General features: G+C 49.5%; 1 protein-coding gene across 1 annotated transcript in view; it reads left to right on the top strand.

Moving 5' to 3' along the window:
* The first annotated feature begins 259 nt into the window (after positions 1-259).
* ABHD16A (abhydrolase domain containing 16A, phospholipase) overlaps positions 260-11,753 on the top strand; it is a 34,658-nt gene continuing 23,164 nt past the window's right edge. The window contains exons 1-3 of the mRNA XM_080992469.1: positions 260-540; positions 6,537-6,593; positions 7,899-7,965. Coding sequence (XP_080848595.1) covers positions 409-540; positions 6,537-6,593; positions 7,899-7,965 — 256 coding nt within the window. The 5' untranslated portion in view covers positions 260-408. The remainder of the gene's footprint in view (positions 541-6,536; positions 6,594-7,898; positions 7,966-11,753) is intronic.

Genomic DNA, 11,753 nt, shown 5'->3' with positions numbered 1-11,753 from the left:
CACAAAGATTCACAAAATGTTTAGGGGTATGTGTACCCCCCGAAAAAAGCACTGATAATAATCATAACAACAACAACAATAATATTTGTGTAAATAAGGTTGGGACTGGACCGTATGCCTAAACATCAGTTGGAACCGAATCCCACTAAATTCAATAGGATTTATTCTCCAGCAAAATAGGGCTGCGGTTCCTTTAAGGGCTAGAGCGACGCGGACGCCCCCTTGCGTTAGCGGCCCTAGAAGGCAGAAGGGAAGAGAAGGCGCCGGAATCGCGTTCTGGGAAGAAAGGGGGGGGGGGGAGAACCAGAAGTCTTTTGTCCCGGTTCCCTTCCTGTACGAAACCCGGAAATGTAGCTCCTCCCCACCCTCTCCCTGCCGGTGCCGTTTCGGCTTCAGGTCCGTCCCAAGATGGCGAAGCTGCTGAGCTGCGTTCTTGGCCCACGGCTGTACCGGGTCTACCGGGAGCGGGACCCCATCAGACCCCGTCGCCTCAGGGCCGAGGCAGAAGACACGTCGCAGGCTCCGCTAGAACCGTCTTGGGTGAGCTTTAATCCACTCTTCTCCCCCCCCCCTTTTGGAGACTTGGTATCTCCCTCGTCGCCCTTTACTTACATAGGGTTGGGGGGGCGAAACCATTACTCTTAAGGGGTGGGCATTGCCCCGCTTTCCTTGATGTCATCATAGAGCAGCCTAAGTCTCATGGAGAGTCCGGGATACCAGTGGGCGATACCATTAGGATTGTGGGGGAAGAGGTATGAAAAAATCCAATTACTGAGCCCCTTATTTAAACATGGCACACGCCCATCGTGGACAATGTCATTACTGGAGGGTCTGGGGCCACCTTTCTGGGATGAGGCCATCATAAAACACGGGGGTGGGGATGGATTATTCCGGCCTTGAGGATATTTTCCAAAACAGTGGCTAGCCTTGAAGGAGGAATGGAGAGAGAACAATAGCTGGAATGTTGCATCTTTTTGTACAAGACTTCCTCTTCTGTTTCCCCTCCCCTGTTCAAAATTAGCATTGCCACAACAATATCCTTACAGTTGCATTGCAAAGATCCAACAGGTGTAACTTTGTTTTTTTGACACGGCACTGTTGGGATGGAATAGGCTGCCCCTGATGAATATCTGCCTGGTGAGAATCTGTTTCTCTAACTTTAAAAAAGATAAGCCTCGTATTTCTGTGTGAAATCTCTCAATGCACCTCTCATTTATAAGAAACAAATGGAAGCAATATTTTAAAATTTAAGAAAGGAAAAGCAGAGAGAATAAAAGCAAAACTAATAGCAGTTTCAAGCAGTCAGCGAGCTGGAAGGGGAGTCAACGCCAAATGCCTGGCCTGGGGAAATTGAAGTGTATGCACTTGGCCCCTGCAACCTTTCAAAGTTGGTGCATTTCCAGTATCTTAAGAGAGTTAATGTACTTGGCATCGGCAACCCTTTGAAGATGGTTCCTTTCCAATATCTTTAAAAGAGAGGGTGTTCTGTAGGCAGGCTGCCACCACAGTCCCCATCTGCCCAGATTCAGAAGATGGGGTACCTGGAGCCAGGTCAGTGAGGAAGATTCCCAAAGATCAGGCAGGTTAGGAATATAGAAAGCTGCCCTATATAGTGGTACCTTGGGTTACATACGCTTCAGGTTACAGACTCCGCTAACCCAGAAATAGTGCTTCAGGATGAGAACAGAAATCGGGCTCCGGCGGCGCGGCAGCAGCAGGAGGCCCCATTAGCTAAAGTGGTGCTTCAGGTTAAGAACAGTTTCAGGTTAAGAACAGACCTCCAGAACGAATTAAGTACTTAACCCAAGGTACCACTGTACTTACGTAGTTAAAACCATTGGCTCATCTAACTCAGCCAGTGGTGCTAGGGAGGTGCTGATGGGAATTGCATCCCCAAATATATGGAGGGCACCAGGTTGACAAAAGCCAGTCCACACTTCGTAGCAAACACAGTCCAAGGTTTCAGGCAGTAGCATTGCCCAGCGCTATCTGAAGATGCCAGCACTGAACCTTTTACATGCAAAGTTACAGTCCCTTGATTAGCTTCCATGAAACCCCAGGATTCCTGTTTGGAAATCACTGTCCTAGTTCACTGTTTAGAAATCACTGTCCTAGATGCCTCTCTGGGCAAACCTGTTGGGAGGAAAAGGCTGTATCGGTCACATACTAGCAACACACAAACAGCTTGCAGTATGGGAAATGGAAGAATCAGGTTGCTCAATGTTATCTGCAGCGTCCTTGTGTACATCACCACTGCCTTGTCTAGTGGGATAAGCAGATATTTTTGTTTCCAAGGCTGACTTAACTTTCGCCTATATTCTTCCTGGCACGCATGGCTGCAAGGCCGCATCTTCCAAAAGCTGTGCCTTAGTGGCCATTTTGCTTTTGACTTGAGTTTTGTACGGGGCCCTGCGTCAGGAGGGCCTAACCTGCATCCTTCCGGATGTTAGACTCCCAACTCCCATCATCTGCAGCCAGCACGGCCAGTGGTCAGGAACCGGAGCCTCATCTGAAGGCACATAAGGCCACCACCTTGTTGAAGCTAAGCAGGTTCCTGGGTGACTGAATCGGTAGAGAGAGTTGAGAAACTAGACCGATGCTTGGAGGTGGTGATAGGCCGGGTGCAGGCCAATAAATAGAAGCTGAATCCTGTGAATATGTCTGTGTTCCATGTCCCGAGTTTTCAAGTCAGAGAGGTGGGGAGATTGCCTGTTCTGGACAGGGTTGCCCTTCCCAGGAAGGAGCAGGTCGGTCGCTGAGGGGTACCCCTAGATTTGGCACTTTTCACTGGACGCTCAGTGGGACGCGGGTGGCACTGTGGGTTAAACCACAGAGCCTAGGGCTTGCTGATCAGAAGGTTGGCGGTTTGAATCCCCGTGACGGGGTGAGCTCCCGTAGCTCAGTCCCTGCTCCTGCCAACCTAGCAGTTCGAAAGCACGTCAAAGTGCAAGTAGATAAATAGGTACCGTTGCAGCGGGAAGGTAAACAGCGTTTCCGTGCACTGCTCTGGTTCGCCAGAAGTGGCTTAGTCATGCTGGCCACATGACCCGGAAGCTGTACGCCGGCTCCCTCGGCCAATAAAGCGAGATGAGTGCCGCAACCCCAGAGTCGGCCACGACTGGACCTAATGGTCAGGGGTCCCTTTACTTTACCTTACTGGACGCTCAGGTGGCAGTGACTAGTAATGTCTTTCCATCTCTGGCTGGTTCGCCAGCCACAGCCCCTTTTAGACAGAAATTACTTGGCCCCAGTACTCCATGCTCTGGTAACTTCCAGATTGGATTGTTGCACTTGGCTCTGTGTGGAGCTACCCTTAAAGACAGCTCAGAAATTACAGCTGATCCAAAATGTAGCAGCCAAATTACTGGCTGAGGTTCCATTATGGATCTTGCACAACCCCTGTTTTAAAAGAGCTATACTGGCTTCCAGTTTAAGGTGCTCATGCAGCGTTTAAAGCTCTAAACAACTTAGATCCCAGATTATCTAAAAGACCACCTCCTCCCCTACAGAACTCCTCAGGTGTTAAGATCAACAGAGGAGACCCTGCTAGTTGCTCCAGCACCTTCAAAAACTTTGTGGCTTTGGCCTAGGATAAGACTTTCTCTGTGGCAGCCCCTAAGTTGTGGAACTCCCTCCACACAGAGGTAATAAATAAAAATGGTGGCAGGTGGAGAACAACCAACATCTTCAGCGCTGTGTACCAAACGGTTAATCTACCCACTAAAATATATTGAGTCATCACAATACCAAAGAGGGCGTACTTATTTGTAGAGTTGCTGCTTTCTGTTTCACTTTTCATCCTCTCCTGTATTGTGCAATTCTCATGCTTTGCAGCTTCCCAGAAATGCAGAATCGCAATACATCACTTTGTGCTTCCTGCCTTCTCTCCTCACCCCCACGGCACCCTCAAAACTGCTCTGAAAGGTTGGCTGGAAACTTAGAGCAGGGGTTTTTTTGGGGGCGGGGGGAGGTTTGCTGGGAGAGGGAGGGGAAGTTCTGCTGTGCTCACAGAATTTGTTCTGCGTTTGCAATGACTTTGTTGGATGCAGCCCAGTCATTCCTGTCTGCCTCGAGAAGTGAGCTTAGTGCTTATTGAATTTGGAGAAACTCTGAGCTCTCCAGCCTCTCCCCAGCAAGGGAGCATTGAAGATGAAGAAACGTGCGCTCTGTATCCGTAAAAATCAAGCTTTGTAGAGGAAGAGCTACTAATCACATGTGGGCCCCGCCTTTCCGCCAGGGAGCAAAGGGCAGCATGCATGAGCTTAATCTCTTATCATTTAGAAGAGAACGCTTTGCACTTTCTTTAAGGCTGCAACAACAGCTTACTCACCTGCCTTGATCCTTGGCCGCTGCAGCATTGCACCATCCCATTGCTGGCAACTGGCTGTACATTGCATGTGAAGCTGTGCAGTGTCGCTGGTTTGAGTTGCAATCCAGTCTGAGGAACCTTTGGCTCTCTGCATGTGCCTGAGCTGTAACTCCCATCATCCCTGCAATTGGGGCTGGCAGGAGTTGTAGTTCAGCCACACCTGGAGGGCCAGAAATTCCCCGGACTTGCGATACGTCATCGTGAAGAAGCTGGCGGCTAAACTCCCCAAATGGCTGCTGTGTTCATAGGACAGCCTTCCCCCACAACCTGCTGCCCTCTGGACGTCTTAGGCTACAACTCCCACTAGTCCCAGTAGCCCCAAGCACTGGAGGGCCGGACCAGGTTGGGAAAGGCTGTCCCTGAGGAGCTGATCTCCTCCTTCATCCCCTGTACCGTTCTGGGGGTTCTCCTGACCCTTTTGGGCCGATTGGGGAGCAGGGAGTCTCACTGCTTGAGCAGGAATTGTGGTGCTGGCTTCCACTAGCACAGCAATTTAATTGACAGTGGCCCACGATAATTCCAACCCACCACCCCTAGGCTAAGGCCAAGGGGCACAGCTCCCAGGTCTGTGGATGTGGCTTTTCAGACGGGTGTGTTTATTAAAGTAGTCGTCCCATTATGCGGTCTGCCCAGGAGCATACATTGGAGCGAGAGCTCAGGTTTTAGGTCCCTTCTGGATACTGTACTTTAGTATGCCTGAGTTATAAGAATTCTAAGGTCCCAAATATAAAATAAACGTTCATAAATGTACATAAGTATATTAATCACGTGTCTGAAATAGTACAGGAGAGCAATCCTGAAACCATTTTGACTCTCCCATATGGACCTCAAATATTTCTCTGAAGGAGGGAGAAAATGGGGAAAGCCTTCCCTTTGTCTTTTTGGCATACAAATCCTGTCTTAAGGACATCTTTGTGTATGAATAGGGTGAGCCTGTGTCCTGGATTCAGGAACTAAAAGTATTTGCGGGCACACGCGCTAAACCCTGTCTGTGGTGCCTACCCCTTTACCCCAAATGAGGAGACATGAGACCAAAGTATGGGTTCAAATTGGCCACAACGTTATTGAGCTTCAGAAGTGGGAAACGTGGCACAGGCCTTGGCAGGCTGCCCAGGTAATGCCATCAGTGACCATTAACAGATATCCTGGCCAGCAGAGTTTCTGCTGTAGACCGCCTCCTGTGATGTATTTATGATGTTTCAGGGGGTGGTGGTCTTGGGCTACAGGGTGAGCAATTTCAAAAGTTTATATAAGGGCTTGCGCACCATTGTTCTGGATTCCTCCTCCCTCCTGCGTGTGGTGAGTGAGGACCCTGTTGCAATAGCTTAATAAAGATCAAGCTTACTAGCTGCTTTGCTTCTCACTATTCTCTGGTTGGCCTCTGTTATTTTCTCCTACCGATAGGGAACCCACTTAAGGACTCTAAACAGGCTCTTGGATACCCCATAAAGGAAAAGGAGCAGGTTTTTTCTATATCACCTACTCGGTTTCTCTTTCTCTCTCCCTCCCATATTTTTTTTGCTGCCATTTTTATTATTATTATTATTTAGTAAATTTATATACCACCCCTCATTTGTAGATCTCAGGGTAGTTCGCAACATACAAATACTAAGTCAGCCGGCATGAGGCTACAGTCCAGGCAAGAAGCTCTGAAACCAATACAGTGGTACCTCAGGTTAAGAACTTAATTCATTCTGGAGGTCCATTCTTAACCTGAAACTGTTCTTAACCTGAAGCACCACTTTAACTAATGGGGCCTCCTGCTGTTGCCGCGCCACCACTGCGCAATTTCTGTTCTCATCCTGAAGCAAAGTTCTTAACGCGAGGCACTATTTCTGGGCTAGCGGAGTCTGTAACCTGAAGCGCCTGTAACCCGAGGTACCACTGTATGAGAAATCAGAAAGGTTTCTGTGGTTTACATGAGTAACAATACAGCATCAGTAAAAGTTTCCTGTCATTTGGGAACTAGGGTCGTGTTGCCTACAGATAAAAGTGCAGGGGTTAATTGGTTAACTTCTTTGAAGCACCAGGTCCACCCCCCGCCCCCGAAAAAACCACAGGCACCAGCTTTTCAAAAGAAAACCGTCCTTCTCTCCCTTCCCTCCTCTAGCCCTTCTTCAAAAGACCTAAGCCCAAGTTCAGTAAGTGTTTTGTTTCTTTTCAACAGGAATCTTACTACCAGCCACGGACGCTTGAAAAACATGCGGACAGCATCCTCGCCCTGGTGAGTACATACTCTGTGCGTTCTGTCCGCCAATGTGCTCGTTATCTCCCAGCTATTCTAGACGACCTAGTGGCAGTGTAAAATAATAATAATAATAATAATAATAATAATAATAATAATAGTAATAGTAATAATAATAATCTATTATTTATACCCCACCCATCTGGCTGAGTTTCCCCAGCCACTCTGAGCGGCTCCCAATCGAGTGTTAAAACAATACAGCAATAAATATTTAAAACTTCCCTAAACAGGGCTGCCTTCAGATGTCTTTTAAAATAAGATAGCTGCTTATTTCCTTGACATCTGAAGGGAGGGCGTTCCACAGGGTGGGCGCCACTACCGAAAAGGCCCTCTGCCTGGTTTCCTGTAACCTCACTTCTCTCAGTGAGGGAACCGCCAGAAGGCCCTGGGCGCTGGACCTCAGTGTCCAGGCTGAACGATGGGGGTGGAGATGCTCTTTTAGGTATACTGAGCTGAGGCTGTTTAGGGCTCTTAAGGTCAGCACCCACACTTTGAATTGTGCTCGGAAACGTACTGGGAGCCAATGCAGGTCTCTCGGGACCGGTGTCATGTGGTATACTCATTCTGCAAAATGCGTTGGAAGCTTAGGGGGTTCCACTTAACTCGGGCGTAGCTAGCTGCTCTGGCACACATCGGGGTGCCGCGGCGAGCTGCCCACGGAGTACGCCTGGCGGACAAAAGCCACGTTTCAGGCAGCGTGGGGCTTAAAAATAAAATAAAACCAGTCTTCTTTCTTGCATGTAATAATCTAGCACGGCAGGGAAAGAATGCATTAAAACTTTCCCCCGTTGCACTAGTTTTATACAGGTGTGGAGGGCTGTTTGTTTGTTTACAGGGGGAAGCATTCAGAAATCCCAGCGCACGTCCCTCACATGATCCTCCATTCTGTGACGGTGCAATCCAGAGTGCCGTTGATCCTGCATAATAATGTGTAGGACAGCTGGGGCCCGTCCCGGGGAATTTAGGTTTCCACCTCTCCCTGGCCCAGAATGTAACCTTTTACTAAGAGGTTGTTGAGAGAAGCAAGACCTCATTAGGAGCGGCTCAGTGAAAGCATGTTTACTCGCAACCCAGTCCCCCTTGGCTTCTGCTAGTAGCCATGGATGCAGCGCTGCGCATTGCAGAGTTGATTCTCTCGTCTCTCTGAGCATTAAACGGGCTCCCTTGGCTCCCTTCTCTCTGTCGCTTAAAACACCAGGGCCTTCGTCAACGAGCCCCCAGAAATGCCTAGGGAAAGCCTGTTCTCTGTGTGACTTACGCCGTTCCTTTGCTCTGTCCCTGCAGGCTTCCGTGCTGTGGTCCATTTCCTACTACTCTTCCCCGCTCGCTGTGTTTTACCTGTACAGAAAAGGTAACGGGCTGCTGCTCTCTGGGCAAACTCTTTGGCAAGGTGCTGCTGGCTCAAGCGTAGCGCTAGAAAGCTTCCGACGCTGGGAGGTTATGGGGGTGCGGCACTGTTAGCTCAGTGGTAAAGCACTTGTTTTCCATGCGGAAGGCTCCAGATTCAATCCCCGGCCTCTCCAGGTAGATCTTGGAAAGATTTGCATCTGAAACACGGGATGTCCGCTGCCTGGTAGGATGAACGAGGTGCAGAAGCCGCCTTACGCCGTGTCAGTCCTTGAATCCACGCTGCTTCGGATTCTTTATACCACATGCAGAGAAGCTACTGCTCATCAGACATTGCTGAACTACAACTCCCATCATTCCCTGGCCCTGCCCGCTGGGGTTGATGGGAGTTGGCAATTCAGCAACATCTGGAGGCTCCCACACCTGGCACAACCAGCCCTAAGCTACAGGGACTGGCGGTCTGACCATGGTATAAGGTCAGGGCAGAAAATCCTAAAATCTGCACTGAAAAACACTATCGTTGCCACAAGAAAACTGCTGGTGTGCCCTGAGAAATAAATTTAAAGTTGTTGGCGAGCCAAAACTACCCCCTGACAGCAGAGGCTGTGCACCACGTCTTGTTTTTAAACCCTTTATTTCCTGCTTTCCCCCTCATTTTCATCCTGTGAACCACCCTGAGATCTTCGGAGGAAGGGCAGTTATCTAAATTTAATAAATAAGTAAACCTTCCTGCTGGCTTCTGCCGGGGGGGGGGGTCAAGGGGTGACTCTGCCCTTGTCCTTGTGTTTCATATTGTTGTTGGGTCAGTCAGGCAAGAGAAAGGACTTCTTCACACAACCCGTACTTAAAGCTGTGAAATCCACTCCTGCCAGAGGCAGCGAGGGCTGGTAATGTGGGCGTCTTCAAAAGCGGAATATTGCCAGTCTACAGACCTCCCACAGAAGAGGCACACAAAGAAAGGTTTATATGGAGAGAGGGAGGGACGCAGGTGGCACTGTGGTCTGAACCACTGAGCCTCTTGGGCTTGCTGATCAGAAGGTTGGCGGTTCGAATCCCCGCGACGGGGTGAGCTCCCGTTGCTTCTTTCCCAGCTCCTGCCAACCTAGCAGTCGGAAAGCACGCTAGCGCAAGTAGATAAATAGGTACCGCTGTGTTGGGAAGGTAAATGGCGTTTCCGTGCGCTCTGGTTTCTGTCATGGTGTTCGGTTGCGCCAGAAGCGGCTTAGCCATGCTGGCCACATGACCCAGAAAGCTGCCTGTGGACAAACGTTGGCTCCCTTGGCCTGAAAGCAAGATGAGCACCACAACCCCATAGTCGCCTTTGACTGGAATTAACCGTCCAGGGGTCCTTTACCTTTATGGAGAGAGGCAATCCCTGAGGTATTGTGGTCCTGAGCCGTTTAAGGCTTTGAAGGTCAAAAACCAACGCTTTGAGTTGGGCCCAGAAACTAATTGGCAAACAGTGCAGTCGGGCCAGGACCAGCGCAATATGCTCTTGCTCCAATAATAGTTTGTTCCTTATAGGAGATTGCCGTTCTTTCTCGGGGAACTGCCCTGCGTCACGAGGCAGCTGCCATTCAGGGCCAGACAAAGGATTCCTTGTGCGCATGTTGTCTGGAGAATGACAAGGAGATTTTGCAAGGCTGACTTCTGCCCTGCAAATGTTTCCTCAAAATTTTTGGTGTGTGGGGTTTCCCCCTCCTCCACTTCCCAAAGTGCGATCGTCTGCCAGTGGTAATCTTCCTCCCTCCCCCTTCATATTTTGGGGAAGGGTGAACCCGGGGCCTCCTAGTGAGTTCATAGACGGGGTGAAATTTGAATCGGGGTGGTGATCCGCATCCTGCATCACCACTTGGTCTCTTAGCAACTCGGCAAATATTTTATTACACTTGGGAAACAGGCACGTATCATTGGACGTACCTTGGGCTTCCTCTTTTCAAAGCTCAGCTCAGCTTACGTGGGGCTCCCGGCTGTCTCCCGTCTGGGCACTAATCCCGTCGTGTGTGTGTTTCAATTGCCAGCTGCTTTGAGCCTGTTTTCTTTAGAAAGGTGGCTAAACGCATTCAATAAGCAGCACAATTGCTATAGGAGCAGCAGGTTTTCCCAGGCAGCCCGTTGCCCTCAGCGAGAGCCTTGCTTTTCCCACAATTTTAGTTATATTATTTTCAAAATAACTCCAGCAGCATGAGGCATTTTAATCTTCCTAACAGCATGGGAAAACATAATTTATTATCTCTCTCACACACACCCCACTCACGGATTTGTTATTGACAGAAGAGCTTCTTCTGTCAGTCTCTAAGAATCTGAGGCTACCTTCCTCACTCCCCCCCTTTTTGGAGGGGTCACAAGTCTGAAGCCTTCATGGTTTCAGGTGCCGAAGTCACAATGCCCCTGGCCTATTGACATCCTCACTTCTGAGACTGGTGTGGAATTCATCTTAGGTAAAGGGACCCCTGACCATTAGGTCCAGTCGTGACCGATTCTGGGGTTGCGGCGCTCATCTCGCTTTATTGGCCGAGGGAGCCGGCGTACAGCTTCCGGGTCATGTGGCCAGCATGACTAAGCCGCTTCTGGCGAACCAGAGGAGCGCAGGGAAACGCCATTTACCTTCCCGCCAGAGCAGTACCTATTTATCTACTTGCACTTTGATATGCTTTCAAACTGCTAGGTTGACAAGAGCAGGGACCAAGCAACGGGAGCTCACCCCGTCGCAGGGATTCAAACAGCCGACCTTCCGACTGGCAAGTCCTAGGCTCTGTGGTTTAACCCACAGCACCACCCGCGTCCCGGAATTCATCTTAAATGATGATTAATTTCAGTCAACTCAGTGTCCGACATGTTGCATTGTTCCTATTTAGTTGCATGAGGTGTCCATATCCCACGTGAATAATGTGGTCATTTAATACGTCCCTCCCTCAAATCGTAATCTCGGGTAATGAGGGCCAATAGAATAGTTGCCCAAATGGGGCGAGGGGAGAGGGAGTTAACAACATGTTCAGAGGAGCCTTCAGCTTTGCAGAAGGACAGAAAATATTTTTAAAAAACAACAGCAACTGAGGTCCGGGCCTGCCCAGTAGCTACAGAATAGTGACCGTTTTAAAAGAAAAATGGGTGTGTTATGTTCTGCTGGAGCCTAACAGCATATAGCATCCTGTAAAAAGGGAGACCCAGCTGGCAGATCCCTGAACAAAAGCATTCCTGCCAGGGAGTGAAGCTGCACAGCAACGTTTTGTGGCTGGCCCCACTGGTTGCATTTTTCGGATCCTGCCATCCTATTGATGCTCACAGTGCAACTGCCAAGGGTTTCAACATTCATAGGCCAGATGAATCGCAGCAATGTGACGGGTAACGGGGGCTGTGGAGGGGCCATTCCCATGAAGGCAGCCCTCTGCTGGCCGCCAGTGCTCTTTCACGTAAGCACACCTAACGGCTTTCCCGCTGCAAGCGCTGTGCTCGGGAGATGCTGGCCTTTCCCCTTTGTGCGCTGATGGCAAATCGCACGCTTGCGTGTTCCTCCCATGGGATAGAACAGGGGTAGGCAACCTAAGGCCCGGGGGCTGGATGCGGCCCATTCGCCTTCTCAATCCGGCCCGGGGACGGTCCAGGAATCAGCCTGTTTTTACATGAGTAGAATGTGTGCTTTTATTTAAAATGCATCTCTGGGTTATTTGTGGGGCCTGCCTGGTGTTTTTACACGAGCAGAATGTGTCCTTTTAGTTAATATGCATCTCTGGGTTATTTGTGGGGCATAGGAATTCATTCATTATTATGTTTTTCAAAATATAAACCGGC

The sequence above is a fragment of the Podarcis pityusensis genome (assembly GCF_964106645.2).
Source record: "Podarcis pityusensis genome assembly, chromosome: 2".
NCBI classification, from domain to species: Eukaryota; Metazoa; Chordata; class Lepidosauria; order Squamata; family Lacertidae; genus Podarcis; species Podarcis pityusensis.
Note: the sequence above shows the minus strand (reverse complement) of the source record. Positions and strands in the feature narration are given on the sequence as shown.